This window comes from Lagopus leucura, unplaced genomic scaffold (genome assembly GCF_019238085.1).
Source record: "Lagopus leucura isolate 7727_CA_CO unplaced genomic scaffold, USGS_WTPT01 Super-Scaffold_100016, whole genome shotgun sequence".
Lineage (NCBI taxonomy): Eukaryota > Metazoa > Chordata > Aves > Galliformes > Phasianidae > Lagopus > Lagopus leucura.
In genome coordinates, this window is record NW_024962270.1 from 2,319,518 (window position 1) to 2,341,006 (window position 21,489).

Genomic DNA, 21,489 nt, shown 5'->3' on the forward strand with positions numbered 1-21,489 from the left:
AGTGCTCAGCTCAGCACTGAGGAAATCCCCCACTGATCCAGGGAGAAGCTCCTCTCTCATTTCAGCATTTTGTCCCTCCACCTTCCCATACACAAGGCAGAAGCAATCTGGTCATTTTTGTAGCTGTATTTTCCTCTGTCATTTGAATTTAGTCATTATTCAGCAAACATTTCCTCCTGAGCACCAGACCAAGAGCAAAGAACTGCTGTCATCTAAATCTGTCAGTCTATTACCTCTACACCCAGCTGATCCAAGCACTCAGAAGATTCTATCCAAATTTCTTCCTTTTCAAACCACCTGAGATTTTTCTCCTCTCCAAAGCAAACGAAGATTCACAGAGGATTTCAAGGTAGACAGTAAGTTTGAAAAGCAATTCCATTTAATTGATAATTACTGTCTTCCTTTGTTAGGTGCTTAATTTGTACTCTATGGCAGTTTCTGACTCATACCCAGAGCTGAACCCTGCAGGCATTATATACAAAAATCATTTCAGATTGCAAGCAGTCCCCAGTGACTCAGAGACTGCCCCTGCAGCTGTGTCACTATGGATATAAATTCACCAGTTTCCCCAGCAGGCAAAGAGTGTACGAATGCAAGTTTTTTCTGCTGCATCACCTTCCAACCTCAGTCTGCAAAAATACTGCTAGCTGTGCCCTTGGTATGCTTGATAGGGGTTTTTCTAGCCTAGCTAGCTTGCACATACACACTAAGCGTTTTCCAATGGAATCCACAGAAATTGTAGCTGATCTCTTAGAGCACAAACACCCTCAGATATCCATTAAAACAACCAACCAACCAAAGGAATAGTGCTTGTTGTCCACTTCTATTCCTTGATATTGGCACAGTAAGGTACACCTACCTGGCTATAACCGCTCTACAACTCCACGTCACAACAAACCAACCTACTCCCACCCAAACAAAATCCCATTTCATGCGTTCTTTTCTATTTGGTTATAGCAAAATTCTAAGATTAAAAAGAAAGCACGTGTTTATGGAGCGCAGGACCTGCAGAAAACAAAGATCCCAAAACTAACTTGATTCTTTCCCTGCACACAGGCAATCAAATGACCGTCTGAAAGAACAACTCAAACTATTCTTTGTCCTATTTTTAGTTTGCTGAAAATTTAGGATGTAATTTAAGGCATGCAACCCTCTAAAAGCAGTGAAATGATTTGGGAATCAATCATTCACTAAGATTGGACTTTGGTCACGTGATTCCAGAAATAATTAAAGAAAACAACAAAGCGACAAAGAACAGCAATCTTTACCGTCATTCTTCTCCTCTAAACAGAGATCACATCAACTGGGTGAAACCCCTGAACAGTCAGGCTGGATTAACAAACTGCATAAAATGCATTTGAGGTGAAAACAGGAACTGAGTTACAGAGCAAGGGAGGAAGAGGAGCATCATTCCTCCTCCTGTCCCCTCCCTGGTAGCAGGTAAGCAGTACACCTGCTACCAACAGAAACCCAAACACTTACTTCGATCAGAAGCATTTAAAAGTGCTGCAGATGATGACAAACGTTTATTCATGGCAGCTTCTGTTGGTTTGAGGTTTGCTGTGGAGGTGGACCGCTTGCTGGCTGTGTAAAGAAGTGGTTACTTTAGAATTCATCTTCATACCTAAGGAAGAACCTTCCACGCTTTCCTGAGGCAGCTTGGGAAGCATTACATCCGAAGGGTACTTTAGCTTTTGGTTAACGAGAAACAGAGGTGTTTGGTTTTTTCTTCCATTGAAGGTTCTTGATACAATTAGCATCAGATGTAACAAGCACAGAAAAGGAATTTAGTTTTAGTGGAATAAAGCCAAGGTTTTAAGCAATGTATGCAAACAAGAGACTTTAAGCCCTGTGCTCCTAACACATAAAGATGAATGCTGAGGCTGGGTGCTGCTACCAGACTGCAAGACAGAGAAGGGAACATCACACCCTGAGCAACAGTGATTTCTCCCTTCCTAACTCCCACTCAGGTTGTGTCAGACCAGCTATTCAGTCACTAGTTAACAAAACAAAAACAACAAATGCTTCTGGAAGGATGAAAGCAAGTCCTGAAGAAAGCCAAGAAAGCGTTATTTCCAATTACTTCTCAAGAGCTGCTTCATTTTAAAAATCTCCTGATTTTTGAAAAAGCTATTCCTTAAGCATTCCTTATTCCTAGCAGCCTTCCAACAATTGTACTGGGAAGCATTAACCTATTTGTGCATACAAACACATACACAGACATGTATAATATCATATCTCATACTGCAAAAACCTCAGGTTCACCACTACCCTGATAAAGACCTGCTTTTTAATTTCAAATTAATCCAGAGCACAAAAACCTTGGGAAAGCATGCATCTATTGCTATGGAAACTCACTACATAGAAAACAGTACTGCACATAAAGCAATGAGGAGCAGCACAATAAACATGAGAAATTCTATACATCTAACAGAAAGAATTGATTTTGCTGGCATACTGAACTGCAGAGATGATTAATGTGAACTCATTAGTGCATAAATAATGTCAAAGGAAAAAGCAGCTCTACTCACCAGAGGCAGCTTCTTTTCCCTTTGGCTAGCAAGCTATAGCAGCTCCTTACAGCAAGAGCACAGGGTCCCCATGGATATCCCTGCCTCTGCTTGTACTTGTGGTTCACATACCCAACCCAGATTTCCTGAAACACCAGAAGCCATGGGGCTCCCTCATAAAGCAACAGAGCCACGTGAAGGGAAAAGCACATTCTGAAGTTGAAGCTGAAGAAACTGAAAGCTCTTGTGATAGAGAATAAAGAAGTAAGAGGGAGAAAGGGGAATCTCTGATCATTCAAGTTAAGAAACTAAGATGTGAGCTTAGATTTTCCTAATGCAACAAAAATGGTATTTAGTGAATGAAGCCGGAGTACTCTGGTAACTAAAACAGCCTTGAAAGGTTTTATGTGCAATAAACCAGGAACTCATAATGCTTACATCTGGGTGTTTTTGAAGGGAAACACTCCCCTCTAGTGGCTGCTGCAAAAAAAGGGAAACAAAGGGGGAAAAAAGCACAGCTCAAACCTTAACTTAAGCATGAGGGAGTCAAATGCCTCCTAACATCATGGAGATATTTACACATGTCTCAGTTTAAATTGGAACTTCACAACTTGCATGAAGCCTGAGCCTTGGTCTGTGATCTACTGAGACCCAGAAGCTTAAATCTTGCCTTGAGAAAAATTACACTAAGACAAGTATTTCTACTTCAGCAAGTTCACAACTTCTGAAGGTGGTCAGCGCTGTTTAGCAGAGATAAATGATGAAACTGCTGTTAGGAGACTCAAAAGAAAAAAGTATAGTGTATAGATAAGCATTCAGATAGAAAAATACCCCAATTCATGACTTTACTGAAAAAATCTAACTGGTAAAGTGTATTATTCACAATGAGATTTTTTTTTTTCCCTCCAGGAAAGTTTATCTTGCATTAACTGTCTAAGATCTTTATAACTTACAACTGCAAGAAGCATATAGCATCATTCCACATGGTACTAAAAAGCTGTTATTATTTAATGCAAGGGAAAAACTAATTGTGGCAACAAAGCCAAAGAAAGAATCAGTAACTTGGTAATGAGCTGTGAAATGCAGTATCTTAAATATATCACTATGACAGAGGGCAACTCTCAGCCTTAGCTTCTCACAGAGCTTCACTGAGCAAGGACATTGCCTTCAAGGGGTGCATAAAATAAGGCAACATAAAATCAGATTCTCTGCCTCTTAGTTCAAGTTTCTACTAGGATAAGGAATCTCTTTGCTTAGAAAAGAGAGAACGTAGCAGCCTAATTTCTATTCTAATAGCACAAGTCTCCAGGTGTGCCCAAACGTCGAGTTTTGCTCAGCAGTCATCACTAAACCTCCCTCACTTATAAGGGCTCTGTCATTAAGGATGCTTTATTACACAGCCTTGCCACTTCTCTTGGCAGACCCACACCCAGCATGTTTCATCTCAGCACTGACAGCAATGTCATTAACGTAGCATTTGACTCTGGGGCTTTCATCAATTTTTAAATTTCAGGCCATTTGGTGCAGCCTGAGTGAATCACATTCTGAACATAACACAGAAAGGCTGATGGCTGGTGAAATGTTCAATTACACGGGCTTTACCTTCCAGAGCACATCACCTCTATCACCACAAATGCTGCTTTACCAGTCAATGTTCCTGCATATTGCTGTTGACATGGCTGGATCATGGAAGGACACCTCATTTTATATCTATAAATCTATAAAATTATATATATGTATTTATTTGTATATATAAATAATTATTTTTTTTCTGCAGCAATTCAAAAGACAAGAAAGACTTACACAGCACATGAAATAAAGAACATTTGAAATCTGCCTCCTGGTGTTCCTCAACTTTAGAAATGGGAATGGAGCCTTTAATCCCAAATCCACAGCAACTGATGATGGAAAAATACCATCCTGAAATCTGCTCCAGCCGTGCTGATGGAGCAGGTGCATCACTCAGCCACAATGACGTAATGCAGCAGAGCTCATATGGTGTCATCTTCCCCAAATCCACAAGTAATTGTTCTCTTTCCAGCAATTAAACAAATATAAGGTGAAAGAGATCACAAAGATTTTTCTTACAAATCTGGCTGGATTTATGCATCTTACCCCATGGGGGTTTTTCTGTGTAGATTTTTAACAACCTTTAAGCAACAAGCTCCCAGAAAGTTAGGAAGCAAAGGGCATGCCTAAAACAGGAATAAATATGAAAAGAATTGAATCCATCAGCCCAGCAAAGACAGCTGTATGTTGGAAACAATTTAAAAACTAACAAAGCTTAAAACAGTGTGGATGCATGAAAGTGTCCTGGTCAAATACCGTGCTGCTTATCTCCACAGTCAAATTTTTCAAAATCAGTGCCAAATTACTCAAATTTGTCTCATATAGCAGAACATGGGTGCTCTTCCTGTTTCTACTTCATGATGCTTAAGGCACGGCTTAAGTTTTTATCTTCACATTAGGAGCATGTTTGTTGGAAGACACTGTCTATTTTTGATGTGCTACAGCAGCTCTGTGGACCAAGTCTTCCTCCACGATCAAAGGACAGACAGGACTTGTTTCCTCACATCAATTAGGAGAGAGCAAAGGGCATTATTTTATGCTTGATAAAAAGTTTAGCTTTAAAATTAGTTCAGTTTTAAAATTAAAGAATACGGGAGAAAAAAAATAGCGCTTTTCTAAACATGCAAGACAAATGTGATATCCTGCCCTCTAAGTTCAATGATGTTTGGTAGTGTGAAATACAGTAATTGCATTTAGATGTGTACCCAAGGAACATATGGTTAACAGGTAAGCCAATACAGGGAAAGTGGCTAATTTTGGAGAAAATGAAGGATTCATGCTGTGCAGAGAAAGGGATGAGAGAATGAAATGCACATGCCTCTCCTGTGCAGCCAGAATAAGCCATGGTAGTTAAATCATACTCAGATTTTCATTGCATTTTCAAGCCTCATATTGTCAGCATTATGAGACAGCTGTGTTGAATTAGTAATGCTGTGAGCATGCACAGATTTTCAGTACTCAGATTTGGCTGGCTCTCAGCTGAGAGCTGTTGCTTTCAACTAGCTACATGAAATAACTGCATATTAAACATACAGACTTCACAAATACATTACTGTTCCAAAGGGTTTCTATGAATGGCTCAGTCTGTACACTGGCAAACATAGAAATATGAAGAAAATACATTTAATATACAGACTTATACAGGACATATCTGGCTTGCAAAATCCTTCATGGAAAAAGAAACTTCACACGGAATCCATTCCCTTTCACAGCGTTTTAGCAACAAATGGTCTGATTTTACTACTGTTACTTCAATTGCTGGTTAAAAACAAACAAAAACCAACAAGAGATATCCCACAAACAAAAATTAAACCAATGCCCACTTTTTAAAATTAGGAAACAATGAAAGGACTGAAATTTTCCCATTTTAAAAGGAAAGCTTAAACTACTCAATTTATGGTCAAATACACTGAGGATTTCTCCTCCCCACATCATCTTTAAAAACTCAAATGCTCATATCCTCTCCTTCAAAATTCCCTCAGGACGCCATGACTTAAGCTGTAGTTTAATTAGCTGGGAGGGATAGTTAAAAACATAGAGGGCTGCTTTCCACTTAGGGATCACATTCCTTGTACAGCTGGCCAAGATCCAGGAAAAGTTCGACACGAAGACGGTTTTCTTTAGTTTCAGAGAATCAAGAACTCAAGTTTAAAAGGTTAGCAGTGAGCGTAAGACAACAGAAAAAGAACATTTTGGAAATCAATACCACCAGTTTCACCTTCATCTGTGGTCTGTTGCTCTGTGGAAGAAGAAGGTTCATAAGCTTAGTCACAGAGTATAAAAATAAACAATGTAAGGCAGCTAAGATTGGGGAAGCTGGGGATCATAACGATAACTCCTATCACAAGTACTTTCAAACATGTTATACACAAACACTTGCAAATCAACACTCAAGCTGACAGAAAAAAACACTACTAAAAACAAAAGCTGAAACACACGGTTCAATTGCAGCAATTCAGAAGGTAGGCTGAACTGAAGAGTTTTTGGCTTTATTTTATTCCTGGATAATAACAGATTTTTAAGTTACTTATTCCCCTTCAGCTAGGCAGTACATAAAAGCCTCCCTCCCAATACAATCCTGGTTAGCTGCTTTGATTTCAGAATATTTACAAGCAAAACTAGTTATTTGTGAGAAGCATGCAACAATCTGAGCTTCAGTTAGAAACTATTAAGATGCATCACTTAATCTAGGACACAACTTGTTCTCCAGGAAGCTCAGACACTGTCCACTGTACCTCCTTGCCCATTACTGGTCATTCGAATAATCAGTTGGTATTCTAAAATGGTTAATGTGTTCAAAACGTTTTAGATAGAATACTACTGAATGATTTTTTGGGGTCACGTTTATCACCACTCTGAGCATAACATTATACATATTGCAACAGAAGAACTACTGTAGAATTTCAGAATTATTTTTAAATTATGCATTACAATTCCCTTATCTGACGTGTGGGAACTACCAATGCAATGCTGCCAGGTATATATTTGCCATGCAATTTCCATTTTCCAAAGTCAAAACCAGCTTCTATCTCAGCAATACTAATAGGAACCAACTCATGGATCCTGTTATAAAATCCAAGACAGGAAAGGATCCTCAGGTCTCTATGAACAGCACTACACCTGCCTTACACCCACAATATTCTGCAACTAGCTATGCTAGGAAAGGTGCTACTTACCCGTTTTGCTCTCTGAATCTGGAGTTACAGATCCTCCCCATGACCATCTCTTCTGTCGTGTTTCCAGTCGCTGACTCCGTTCCAAGGTACGATGAAGAGCTGCTTCGTGTCTCTCCTGTTAACAAACAACACCTCTGTGAAGCTAGCTATGTAAGTATAAAGCACAGGTATGCCACAAGACAAAACGTACAGCAAGATTTACAACTTGTTGCTGGTTTATTTTTTTATTTTTAATTTTGTTGCAAAAGCCATCACACAAAAAATGTCAATGGTAATTAATGGTTTCAAAACTGTGAACGTAATTAGGCTGAGCTAAACCACAGATAATCTATTCTACTCTTTACTTAAAATAGCCACCAGATTTCCTATTCAGTAAACAGCACTACTTACTTTCTAAACAAGGACGAAGTCCATACTGAACAAAAATAATTGCTTATTCTTTAAATTTACATCCTGCAGTTAGTTCTAAGAGGCGCTGAAAATTCTCCAGCATAAAATACCAGGTGTCAGCATAAGGCTATTTGTATTTTCAGAAAACAACACAAAACACAGACCAAGTACTAACAGATATGGACATTAATACAAATACAGTGAAACCAGAAATAGCAAGATGTGAAGGCAAAACTGCAGAAAACATCCATCAGCTGCAGCACACAGCGATCACTGCTGACAGGACAGAGAACCAAGCACAGCTCTCCTGCCTCCAGGACAGTAAGCGCTTGTGTGGGAATTCCAGCTCTTGTGCATAAAGACAGACTGAACCATGCTGGACCATTTATTCTCCATTAACAGCCAGCTTTCTATACAGGTGTCAACACAGATTTTTGCATGGAATAGTCACATCTCAAGCGATCTTTTGAGGCCGTATTTACTGCTGATGCGTTACAGCAAGATGCCTGGGGACTCGTCATCAGAAAGCTTCCCCCTCCTGAGGACAGAAGACTTTCACCTTCTTTCAACGCCATTTCACAACAGACTGTCACAGTCACTGTGTGATGCAAAGCAAGCTTAGAAGGAAGGATACTCTCCATACACAGAAAAAGATAAATGTAAAAGGGTTTTCCTTGCCAAACCACCTAGCCCTTATGTAACCTTTCTGTAACCTGCAGATATTTCCATGAGGTATCTGCTACGCAGTAATTCCTGAAAGTCACAGTAAGAGACATAAGTTTTGCTTTATGAAAAAATCAGTTATCAACTCAAGATATCAATGCAATCAGTTGCACAGCTGTACAGAATAACTGAGTAATTGTTTTAAGACAGGTATCTCAACCCTAGCCATGCCTAATTGTCTTCAAATCTGGCTGAGACAGAGAATACTTATTTTTCCAGTGCCTGTGATTGTGCTTCCTCTGCATTATCTAAAGGTGATTAACTAAATGAGACTTGGCTAAAGTATCCAACAAGAATGTGGCAGACTGCGTATTTTCTGATGCCCTTCTATCTGCTGAATTACAAGTGTAGATGAGATCTTGCTGACAAACACTGCCTTAAGACAGCTTCTTTAAAAGCAATTATTTTCTAATGTCAGAGTCCAAATGTCAGGATCTGTTTTCACTTTTTAGTTGAAAAAGAGGCTTACAGATCAACTGTAAAGATCACTATCTCCTTGCCTGCCAGATGTATAACTGTGCATAACCATCATTTCCCAGGGACCAAGTACAAGACAAGGTTAACCCAAACGAACACTCATCAGCTAGTCCTGCCATCGCTTATCACCATGCCTATTTAAAACACACCCACCATCTTCTAAATGTCATGAATAAATGTACTGTAGGCTTAAAGCATACCTCATGAAGCATAATGCATGTTATATGCTTAAAGCAGTTGCTTGAAAAGACAATACTGCACTGGGCTGTGGCCAAGGTCCACCCCAAACATTTCTGCTTATTCTTCAAAAATGTAAACCATTCCATGAATGGAATATCAATCTGAACACACCCAGAAGCTGATTACAGAGAATGAAACACCAGACAAAAAAGGTAACAAAACCAAACAAACACACACCCCAATTCCTAGAACAGTGTAACAACAGCTGGACTCTCAGAAGACACCCAGCCAGGCTTACACCCTATTTATCAGTGACCCACTGTAAGTTCTCACAGCTGGCTTACAAAAGCATTGTGTGTGTGTTATGCTTTTATTGCTGACACACTGCTTCTGGCAATCGACCCTTTCATAACTAAAGAACTTCAAAGCACCATACCTTTTCCTCTTCTATTTTTTGTTTTCTCTTTTCTTCTACAGCTGCCCTCCGTTGTTCATCTTTTTGCTTTTGCTCTTTTAGCTTTCTCTGCCTTTCTTCTAACTGTTTTTCATACTGGAGTTTTGCTTTTCTCTCCTTTTCGAGGATTTGTGACTCTTTGGCAGCTGAAAAGAAAAAACTGAAGTCAAACTTAATTACTCATTGATATGACAGCATAGATTACAGGCAAAAGGCTACCAAGTAAATCTACCACCAGGCAAAATCATCACCCCTTAAAGTTAAAACATACACCAAGATTAGCTAGTAGTGCTGGATGATGCTGCACATGATGACAGAGATACCTTTAATTCTGTCCACAGGATGGCAATGAATTTGAACACTTTCTGCCATTACACTTCACAGTCCAGACAGGAAAGTCAGGATATGTATATAACCTATATTATACACACACCTTTCTCACCATCATAATAGTGAAATCTTAGTAAGCAGCTGAGTATCAAAGGGTGGAACTTTTGTATTTTGCAATTCTCTCCCATTTTTTTAAAATAAGATGTAACAAAAAGATGTAAAGCACTGAGCAACAAGATAGGAAAACCCTGCAGATATACTGCATCTGAGATCAAAATCATATTGTTATTCTCCACAGCTGTGTAGTTTAGCAGGAAGCTTCAGCTCCCTGGACAAAAAGCCAGCAGTTGAATACGCAGCAAAGGTATTTGCTTTGGCTAGACAGATGAAATGAGCCAAGAAACAAGATAATTACATTAACAATGCATTTGTACTATCTACATACAAGGCTCCCAAACTACTTCTAGATTTACATATGTCCTGCTCCTATTTTCTCTGTTCCCACTCCTATGTGTCTCTGCACATACGTTAAGCAACACAGAAATGCAGGCCAGGAAAAGACTGCTCTTCAGCAGCTGGGAGACTAAGAGTAAGGACTGCAGGCCACACTGGGAACCCTTTATCTCTTGCTGCATGTATATAAACTGAGATTCACATCTAAAGCAATATAAAGCTGGGTGAAAGTTTTATACTTTAATTCTCAATTCTTAGCTGAGATAAAGCAGATACTGCTGTCACTTCAATCCAGGAATCTTTTCAGTGTTCTAGGAAACAAGAAAAGCAGTGTTCAAAGCAATCAAGCCATTCCACTAGCTATATTCTTTTTGGTTTCCTCTGTGTTTCCCAAACCTCAGTGTTCAGGTAGTGGTTCTAAGCTAAGGGTTATTATTTCAGAAGTGTTTTTGTTAACACTGTGAATACGAAGGCAGCTAATTTTGCTTGGTGATCTCCAGAAAACTGAATGTCAGAAATGACATACAGCTTCAAGAAGCCACAAATCTCTGGAATATTTTCCTCCCAACTCTAATAGTTCTCCTTTCGGGTTCACCGATGGTCAATGAAACAATACCATGGGCAGATTGTTGTCTGTCCCCAGCAAGCTGAAAAATAAGTGACTGAACAAAAGTAAGAGAATAAGCTATTATTTTATCACAAAGATTTTCAGAAATTATACGTAAGGTTGTACATGAAAATACCGTTTTGCTTTTCCCTCTCCTCTCTGCGCTCCCTGGCCAGTCTTTGCCTTTCTTCTGTTCTTAGAGTGGAACCATCTATCACTGTCAAAAGAAAAATTGAAAACATGTAATTGTCAGTTATTTTGAACACTGAAATCTAAAGATTCTGAGCCCTTCCAACTGAAAGGTTTATAGGACATTCTCAGAGAGAAACTCACCAGCAAAGCACTGCACACTTTATACAGAGATCACAGTGCTCAAATGGAAAATTCAAGGAAGCTGAATACCCTCCTTTTCCCTCTTTCCATTCCCTTACTCCAGACGATCCTATATTTTTAATGAGTGCAGCAGAAAGCATGCAGCAGATTAAAAGGCCACTGTGTACAGTCAATAGAAGGCCTGAACAGACATCAGACATGCTGTGACGACATGTGCTTATTCCAAATTCAGCTCTGATCCTTACTCTTGAACGTATTAATTCCTACTATCAAGAAATACAGGAATCTAGGAAAATTCTATCTGGGCATCATGCCAAATTCAAAGTGCTGCAGGACAGCCACTCTGCAGGCTAAGCAGAACCAAGACTGCCCCAGTCTTTGCAGTTACAAACACTTGAATTTGAGCCAGCAGTGAACTGGTAAGCATCCCAGAACGCTGCGAATGGATTCATCTTCATTGTGACACCCTGCAGGAACAATAATCAACTTTACCAGTCGAACTCTGAAAGCCATAAACCAAAAGCTGTCACCAGAACCACACCTCCACTGACTGTGACCCATCTAACAAGGGACATTATGCTCTGATCTCCCAAGCAAACAGCATCAAACTTCCCTAAAGGAAGTTTTGTGTTCCTGTCCTCCCCAGTAACTCTCCCTGTGAGCCCAATACTTCATGAAGAACAAGGACCAATAATTATACCTGGTTTAGTCGCTGTTCTTACGTTTATTGAGGTCTGGACTGCAATAGGGCTGACACCACTTTGGCTTCTTCTTTCATCTGCTATAGCTTGGGCTGCAGCAACTGCAGGAAAGAAACATTCCATTTGAAGACAATCTCTAAAACCAAGACTCATTAAATACATAAAATAAATGCATCAAATCCTATTTGAGTTTGCAGATCCTTTTATTAAATTACTAAATTGAGACTGCTGATCTCTTAACCTTTCCAAAGAGATTCTGGAGGTAGCGCAGCTTTTACTTTTAAGAGGAGCAGAGACAAAAGCTTATGCTTTAGAAATGTGTAGGAAAAACAGTTTCAAGAAAAATCTAACTTATTTAATAGTGAATTATGAGTCCGACTTAGTAAGAATTCTTTCCCATCACTCACATATTGGCAGGCTGAAACAGATATATGGCAGACTGCTGGCAGTGGTAGAGTAATATTCTGATGAGACCCAACCAGGGAAAGGTTTCTGAGCATCTTTCATTATTTCATGACGCAAAACAGAAAAAGGGCCAGTGGTATAAAGTGAGCTATTAAGGAATGCTTACAGTGTACAACTGAAATTGGGTCCTCAAAAACAAATTTTAATTATAAGTTAGACTCCAAATTTCGCCTTACTGTGTGTTACCAAGGTGTGTACAGAGGACTGCAGGGCTACAGCTCCCAGTTAATCACACAGAAATAAAATGCCAGCTGTATCAGTTTCACCAAATAACAAAAGCCATTCGGAAGTCAGGGAGACTTTTTACTGTATCACTTTTCGCAGATTTGCTTTATTTCAGTATCCAGCTTTCATGTTGTCCCCACTCAGGGTATGAAGGTGAAGTGCTGCAGCAAAAGCCCTGATACCAGTAAAACAGTAGACGGTGATAGGGTAGATAGCAATAGGACGGTGGGGAATGGTTTTAAATTAGAAGAAGGAAGATATAGATTAGATGTCAGAGGCAAATTTTTCACTGAGAGGGCGGTGAGGTGCTGGAACAGACTGCCCAGAGAGGTTGTGGATGCTCCGTCCCTGGAGGTATTGAGGCCAGGTTGGCTGTGGCCATGGGCAGCATCATCTAGTGCTTCATCTAGAGGCTGGCAGCCCTTCCTGTAGCACGGGATTGGAACCTGATGATCCCCGAGGTCCCTTTCAATATGAGCCATTCTACAGTTCTAGTGACACGTTGCCATCATCATCGCAGAATCCACGAAAGTAACCACAATTTAAACCATAACGTGAAGAATGAATAGTAGGATTTGGTGTTAGTAATAAATAAAACCCAAAACTTTGCCAAGGATCTCAGGCTTTCCTTCTTTAATAGGGGAATACAGACAGGAAGGGAGGAAGGAAGAGCCTCTTTCCCTTCATGTATTGCCATGACAACTTGTTCTGCCACAGTAATAATCCCTCCTAAGGTCACGGCCAAGAACAATCACCTCCAAGTGTTTAATCCCATGTGATGTCAGCGATAAATGCTGATTACAATGCTTATTCAGCAACTCTAAATTGTCACCTGCAGCTGTTGCCATGTCTTGAATTCATTTTTCATTGCAGCCCCAAACAAAAGTCTTCCTCAATTGCACCCAATGCATCTCTGAGGCTGTTTCTAGCAACCAAGTTCTAGTGACGACCAACACAGGGATTTTATTGTACTCCCCAAAACTTTAAACATGCAAATTTCTATATGAAAGCTACAGGAAGAAGCACGTTGTAATTTAAGGAGGTATAAAATTCATCTTACTTCATCTGCAGAAGTATTTTATTAACAGAAGTCTTGATGAACAAAGCAGCCATTATGGATTGTGTATTTTTAGATGTGATTAAGTTTATACATTAAAAAAACGAAATGCAAACACTTGGGTGGTATTTATGATTAGAAGGCACCTTTTAAAAATGTGTCATATCTGCAAGGCAATCAGTTCATCTTAAAAATATAATTCAGGTTGCAGAAATCACTGGAGATTCTATAGAACAGGAAAGTGGGTTGCAGAAACAGCCTGCAACGGACACAGAGGAAAAGACAGGCCTAGAAACACTCAGCCAAAGCATTCTGTGTGTCAGTTACAGTGTTTGTTATGCAGGGCAGCATCCTGTATGACTGAAAGCAAGCACAGCGCCCAGACCCGATGTTACCCAGGGCCACGTGTGCAGCCCCCTGCCCACCCTGCAGCCCCACTCACAGCACGGTGCCACTTCCCTCACTGATGAGGTTTCCAATATGTCCTGAGCAGACTGCTGCTAAAAATACAGCGTGGTTTCTATTTCTGTCCTTGCACCGGGTTAACACTCCTGGCTGCTGCTGCAGCTCTGAAGGCCACATGGGGTACTGCTGTTCTTAGCACACCTCGCTGGTGCCCGCACTGCCTCTGCATTCACACGGATCTCCTCAAAGTTAAGCAGCATTATAAGTCTAAATACATATCCAAAAGTTTAAAGCAGGCACCAAGAAGCCAATAAGCAAGGCACAGAGTGGAATGAACGCGGATTTCTCAGCAAACACCTCTAGTTTTACAGTGGATCACATCAATCTGCAAGATGCCACTGCTGACCTGTAGTGACACTCACCACAGAATGGCTTAGGTTGGCAGGGACCTTAAAAATCACTGAGTTCCAACCTTTCCTACATCCTAGAGATCCTTTTCAGAACCGCTCCTCAGATCCCAATTCCACTCATGGTTTCCCCAACCGCTTTCAGGAACACAGGAGGAAGTTTGGATTCAAGGCTGAGATTTCTGTGCATTTCCCTTTAAGCTGATTTCCACTCATTAATTAACACAGGTTAAGACAAACAGACACAAACCCACACACTGAGCAGTTTACACAACTGGGTTGTGCTTTTACACAATTCTTTTACTCTTTTTACTCTTCAGCACGGGGACACAATCTCCCAGTAAAACAGGGGCAGAGCAGACCCCTCTCCAAGCTAAACTCATGTCCCCAATTCCATCCCACCTGGGGCTGCAGGGACACGGCTCCTCCAGCAGCAGCTGGCAGGCAGATGGCCCTCTGTCCTGTCTGGGCAGCCAGCAGATGGGAAGGAAGCTCACAGATCTCCCAAAAACATCACTGCTGTCTCTCAGCCTCAGCAGGGCAGAGAGCTGCTGGATGTCCTGCCCTTATTCCACCTGCAGCCTTTCTTTTTATATTTATTCCCTATGTGGGATATCTATTTTATGACCTTCGTGTGCTTGCCTACCCCCACATTTGTCATTGCAGTATTTAAGCCCGTTTCTAAACCTAATTCACTGCTACAATCTGGTTTTCTTGTCAATGCTCAAGGCAGCTTAGGATGACTTCTTTGGTTCATCACCAATACTGATCCACTGCAAAACCACTTGACATAACTGCCTTGCAGCTTGTGAGTTAGCAGCTCGAAAAGAAAACAAGTAAATGTTTGAGACGCATCTGCAAGAATGTAAGTTTTTACTTATCCTTAAAAGATCCATACTCAGATCATGAGCCAGAAACACGACAAAAATCCCCACATCTAACAAAACACTACTTATTTCCTATAAGGAAATCTAAAAAGCTATGGCTGAAGCAATCTCAAGGACACACTCCCATGTTCATGCAGCCCCAGCAAGGCACCAGGAAGGCTGCTGGTGCATCTGTGGGTTGATCTCTCTATGTGTTTCCCTAAAAGAAAACACAACCTAAACTGAACCCGAATGAAAGCGCAAGACAAGGAATCAAAATTTGCTGTTACAACAATTGGCAGCCACCTACAAAAGCTTTCTGTGGTCAGAGGTGCTACAGCATTGTCTGAAAACAGCACCAGCTGAGCAGCATCCTTTGTTCCAATGCTGCTGATACACACTGAATGTACCCCCTACAGAGAATCCTGCTATCTCTCATGTTGTTATTCTAACCTTACTCACAGTGCTCAGCCCAGAGCAATGCTTCTAAATAACGGGGAAAGCACCTGCCTGCACAAGGCTTAAAGAGGAAGAAGAGATGTCACCAACTCCAGCCACGGTGAGATGCTCCATGCACATAGAGGATTTGCACAGGGCTGACAAGCCACGTCCACCACGTGCTCTGGAGAACAGACCAGGCTTTGCAGCCTGGGGTTCACTGCTGGCCAGGTACACTGGTGCTCACCACTTGAAAGGAGTGAAACTGAGTCATGGCAGACAGTCTATTCTCAGTTGGGAAATGCTTCTCCAGTTCACACAATCCCCACTCTGTGCAAGGTTTAACGTGACTTCAATCACTGCCCTGCTCCACCTGGCATTAGTTATTAATCTGTTTATTGCACTGTGCTTACCAAGCTGATTTGCTCAGTGACCTTTCTTTAGACCTGACACTTCCTACATAAAGGACACAGAAGCATTACAATCCCACCTGCACTTTGCAGCAAGCAGCCATGCACTGCTGTTGGTTCCTTGCTGTCTAGACACAGAGACCATTATGTTTCTCAGTGAAAGAGCTGGGCACTAAAATATTTGTGCTCTCAGTAAAATTCTCCAGCAGAACACATTACAGTCACATTTTGGATGTAAAGAGTATTTCAGCACAAAGCTTCTGTGGGCGGGCAACTACAAACTCCACTTGCTAGCTGCTAAACAAACAGAAAAGCTTTCATCCACCTGGAGTGATTGCTATTAAAGAGCTTTTAGATACAGCTTTAATGCTAATGGCATCAGCTATGACTGGAGATCTCTTGTGAGCCTCCACAAGTGTAACAGAAATCCCTATTTACCTATCATTGCAGAGAGGAAATTCCAATATCCTAATATTCTAATCCACCTAAATGAAATGAAGTAATATAATAATAAGCCCTTGCACGGTTCCAAGTGGATTCACTGTGAAAAGAAAGGGTTACACAATAAGTTACATGCTTATATATAGGCGTATGCAAGCCTGACAGAACGAGAGATGGGTTTAACACAGAAGAAAAATAAGTTTTTACATATATTTTATGATTCCTTTCCTTCACACTGCCTTCACTTCTCCTATCCTCTACTTCCCTCTTCCCTGAGCAGCCTGGTTGCTTTTGCTCACTTGAAGCACTTCCTTGCAGATAAATGCTTCTGCTCTCCTGTTTGGTGCCTGCCCACTGCCTAACTCTGCTAGGCAGATATAACTCTCACAGCAGATGAAGCTATTCACAGCCACTGCAGCACCCCTGCTCCCTCCAAAGATTCAGGCCAGTGCATTTAAACAGCAGAGGGTGTCAGTGAATTAACAGCCAGCTCATAAAGCTCATAAAGTTTTAAAATACTGCTCATAAAGCAATATTTTAGAAGTTCCCTGTGAATTACGAAGGCAGAAAAACACTATGAGGAAAGGAAGAGCTATTCTGAACACTGCCAGTGGTACCAAGCTAACTACCAGCATCTCCAACAGTTTTAATTATCTGACAGGCACACATGAACACATCAAAAGCATATCATGAGTTAAGGACTACCTGGCTGTAAGAGACATAATTAGGAGCTAAACAGTTCTAATTCATTTGTGGTAGATCAGGCATTTGAAGTCCCGAGTTTGTTGCTGAAGTACAGCAAGTCAGCTGATACATCATGTTCGGAAAGTCATTACAACTGCATGCTCAGAACTTTCTTTGTCATCCTTTCACAACAGGACTACAGGCACTTTTAATAACTGAAAATTAATAACGGTGTATCAGTAATTTAAACGATCCCACCCATTTTCTTATTTCAAATGTACCTAAAGAGAAAGCAGTCCTTAATTCCAGTCACATTTTAAGGCTGTGTGCTCAGGGACAGCAGAAACCACAGCATCTATTTCACCATTACAGCTGTGATCCTTGCAAGTCATTGTTTGTGTAACACTTTTATCTAAATGGAAGCATGGAATTCAAATGTATCTTTTGCAACGTTAACGCACCGAGCACGTACAGAATGGAATGCTGTTTCCCAAAGTATTTTGTATGTGCCTATGTTTTTAATTTTTTTTTTTTTTTAAAAAAAAAACTTCACAGAAAGGAGGATTTCATGTTTTTAATGTTTTGAGACATTTGAATAGTTCAAAAGTTTTGGACTGCAGACTGAGCCATCGGTACAGATTTCACCAAGACAGACAACAACCGAATGCTGAAGATGCTTTTCCCTGTAGCATCACCAATGCCATTGGGAACCTACTTCCTTGCCTTACAGTTTTGAAAACCACCTTTAAGTCACAACTACCACATCAAATCCAAAAGCTTTTGAGGATCTACATCTGAAAGCTTATTCTTTCTCTCTTCCAACATGAAGCTCTGATGATCAGCCCATCACTCGTTTGATGGGTGCTGCTGGGTCCCAAAGCAGTACCTCTGGGTGCCAACCAGTGATCTGTTCACCAACACCTGCTGTGGAACTCTGCCAAAGAGTCCTCCAGTACTGCCATAGCTGTTGCTATCAGTTCTGTGCACTGAAGACACATTGTCTATTACCTGGAGACAACTCTAAGTGTGTTCCTTTCTATTTGCTTGAGGAAGGAATTACCACTGTTTGTTTTTCACTAAAAATTCTCTCAGTGCTAATTCTGTATGTATGTATTTAATATTAAAAAAAAAACAAAAAAAAAAAAAACCACCAGGAGCTGTGTTCCAGGTAAGGACAAAGCCATAGAATCACTCAGGCAGGGAGAAACAACCCATCAGACTGACTGGAGCTGCTCTTGCAGCAAACAACTTATGACCAAACTGGGCTTGGCCACAAAGGCAATGGGAATTACATCTCTGCTTAGGTTTGTAGGAAAGACAACTGGAGAAAGGCACTTTGTTTTTGTTCCAAGTCCTGAGACAGGATTCCCAAGAGACTGAGTAGGTCTAGGAAGTGAAAGAGCATTTTAATATACTAAATATGTATGTTTTGAACCACCTGCATTATGGTGACTCAGCACACAAGTGACATCCTAGCAGCTGAGCTGCCAAGCTCTGGCGAAAGCAAACGCTTCTTCCCCATCACAGATACTGCAAATAACAAGCTGAGAGATCTCAGGATTCCACTGAAAATGAAGATAAAACAATAAAATACATCTAGGCTACATCAGCTTAAATGATGACCTGCACCACTCACAAAAACCTCACCTACCTGGTAAGCCACAGGTAACCGACCATCTCCCTTTTTCCAATCTTTACAAGCTCAGTGCTTATGCTGTTAGAATCTGAGCAAACTTCCTCTTTGTCCCTGATGGATAACAATAGCTTGCATCATAAGAACGGGGTAACAAAGTGCCATTTATGGGCTGCTTTTTCATCGTATGCAATCACTATTCTATATATACTAATGGAAGCTGCCTGCTCATGCATCACTGGCTGCAATGCTACCTAGCTTCTAGCTGTAGAAGCAAACTCTGTTTTTTGTCATCTACCAAAATGAAATAAGACTGGACAGATGTAAAGAGGAAGAAAACTGTTGCAGGGGAATTGCAGCACTGATACTGCAAGAGTGACTTGGCCTGCAGAACCTTAATTACAGCTGAGACCCTAACAGGAAGAAACACCTTTCCCTTAAGTGAATACTAGCATGAATTTCAAGAGATAACTCATACAAAGCATACATCCTTTTTGTCCTGTCTGGGAGCCACAGTTTCTGAGCAAGGCACTGCCTATTTGTCTTTATTGGCCTTAGACATGAAATGCCCAAACAGAAGTTCACAGGCAAAGGTCTGAGGGTACATCTGTTTGTACAGACATTTGTTCTCCAGACACACAGCCAAGTACACAACTTCCCATAGAACAGCAGAGGCTGGCTGGAAGTGTTATGGTAAGCTGCTCACAACCCTGCAAAAGAGTAGCAAACACAACGGCAATTATCTTGCAAATTCCATTGTCAGCCACTGGATTGTGAGGACTATTTCTAAACATTCTGCTCTCCCTAGATAGCGAGGGAGAAATCAGGGGCAGCACTGCAGCAGCATATGCTCACAGCAGCACTGCTTCGGCTCACATTAGCACTGACTTCATCTTCCAGCACTAAGTGGTACAAATGCATTCTGTGTAAGCTGAGGTTTAGGCTCTGGTTCAATGACTCCTATATTCCCCTCAGGGGAGAAAATAAATAAATTGAAGTCTATTCTTTCTAGGATCTAGTGAGGGGTTTTTAATTTTTAAACATGATGGGCACATTATAACATGTGCATGTGTATCTAAAGAACCTGGTTAAAGAACATCTCACCTCTGGCTTTGGGACTAAACCTGGCCATGACAGCTGTCAGCAGACACGAGTGTCCTCTTCCTGAGGACTTGTGCAGAAATGCAGCACGAGAGCACAATGCTGCAGTCCCAGCAGGGAGGATACGGGTGAAGCAGACACAGCCTGTGCAATGAGGGGCACCATTTCTGTCTGGCTGTTACCTCGCTCAAGCGCCAGGCTTACCTTGTCTTAATTTCAACAGAGAAATAAAAAGAGTAACTAGGCAACATTCCTGACAAAGAACATGGGGAAGAAGAATAGAGCACCTGGGACCTTTTGCCAGCACTCTTCTTTATGTCATTGCAGCACCAACACTATGGGAGGCTGTCACAGTAGTCCTTGCACAGAGCCCATGTTAGTTTAGATCAAACCAAGACATCAAAATGCACGATACCCTTTTTAAAAAATCGCTGTGAGGGATTATTCACCTTTCATAATTGCTCACACACGAAGCTGTGAGTGCAGCAGTGCTACAGAACCGTGCTTGGCACACGCATCGAGCACGTCGCAAAGTACAGTTATTTGGGGTCTTAAAAATAAATAAGCACGTGAAAACGGGAGGACAGAACCAGAGCAGCGCAGGGTACCTTCAGCCAGCACACAAAGGAGGGGAGAAAGAAAGAAGCAACAGAAAGTATTATCGCATCTCTGATTAGCAATGCCACATCCTGTCCCCTCCTCCTGCACTTCGGAGGGGTCCCAAGGCGCACCGCCAGGACCAAGGCGCTGAAGGAGCTGCAAACCGAGGGACGTCCGAGCAACGGGCGGTGCACGCACCGCACGGCCGGAGCCCCGGGGCGGCGCGGCCCGGTAGGGCGGGAGCGGCTCCCCGGCCTCTGCCCCGCACAAAGCCCGCGCTACGGCCCCGCTCCGTGCCCTCAGGCCGCCCGAGCCCGCCCCCGAACCCCCTCCTTCCCCTCTCACCCATCTGCTCCCGCAGCCCCTTCAAGGAGGAGGAGGAAGAGGAGGAAGAGCAGGAGGGGGGGGGCGCGCCTCCGCCACCCTCCGCCATCTTCAGCGCCGCCGGGACGCGCAACTCCGCCGGCCGGGCTGAAGGGGGACGCGGGAGCGCAGTGCGCACGCTCCGCACCGCCCGGCAGCGCCGCCGCGGGGGTGGGCAGCGCCGGGCGGGGAGGGGCTGGGCGGGGTGGGCCGGGCCGTGGCGGCTGCTCGGCGCCGTCCCCTCGCGGACCGCGCTCACCGGGGCACCGTGGCGGCGGGCGGGGCTTTTCCCCGCAGCCTCGAGTGATGGGGGAGCGCGCGCGGAAATGGACGGAGGAACCCAACGCCGCGGGTAGAAATGGCCGCTCGCCTCCGCCGGGGGATGGCCGGGAGCGGGGACCCCGCGCCGTCCTGCTATTAACTGTGATGGATTGCCCTCGAAGAGCGAGTTCTGAAAGAGGGAAGTCCAGCCAGATGTCCGCGATAAGGAG

At 42.2% G+C, this 21,489-nt stretch overlaps 1 protein-coding gene across 1 annotated transcript in view; it reads right to left on the reverse strand.

Annotated features, from left to right (window-relative positions):
* The window catches only part of MAP7D3 (MAP7 domain containing 3), a 35,718-nt gene extending 14,605 nt beyond the window's left edge, over positions 1 to 21,113 (reverse strand). Inside the window, exons 1-7 of the mRNA XM_042876440.1 lie at positions 20,981 to 21,113; positions 11,903 to 12,004; positions 11,006 to 11,086; positions 9,462 to 9,625; positions 7,256 to 7,370; positions 6,298 to 6,318; positions 1,483 to 1,584 (exon numbers count right to left, since the gene is read on the reverse strand). Coding sequence (XP_042732374.1) covers positions 1,483 to 1,584; positions 6,298 to 6,318; positions 7,256 to 7,370; positions 9,462 to 9,625; positions 11,006 to 11,086; positions 11,903 to 12,004; positions 20,981 to 21,068 — 673 coding nt within the window. The 5' untranslated portion in view covers positions 21,069 to 21,113. The remainder of the gene's footprint in view (positions 1 to 1,482; positions 1,585 to 6,297; positions 6,319 to 7,255; positions 7,371 to 9,461; positions 9,626 to 11,005; positions 11,087 to 11,902; positions 12,005 to 20,980) is intronic.
* Between the last annotated feature and the right edge of the window lie 376 nt (positions 21,114 to 21,489).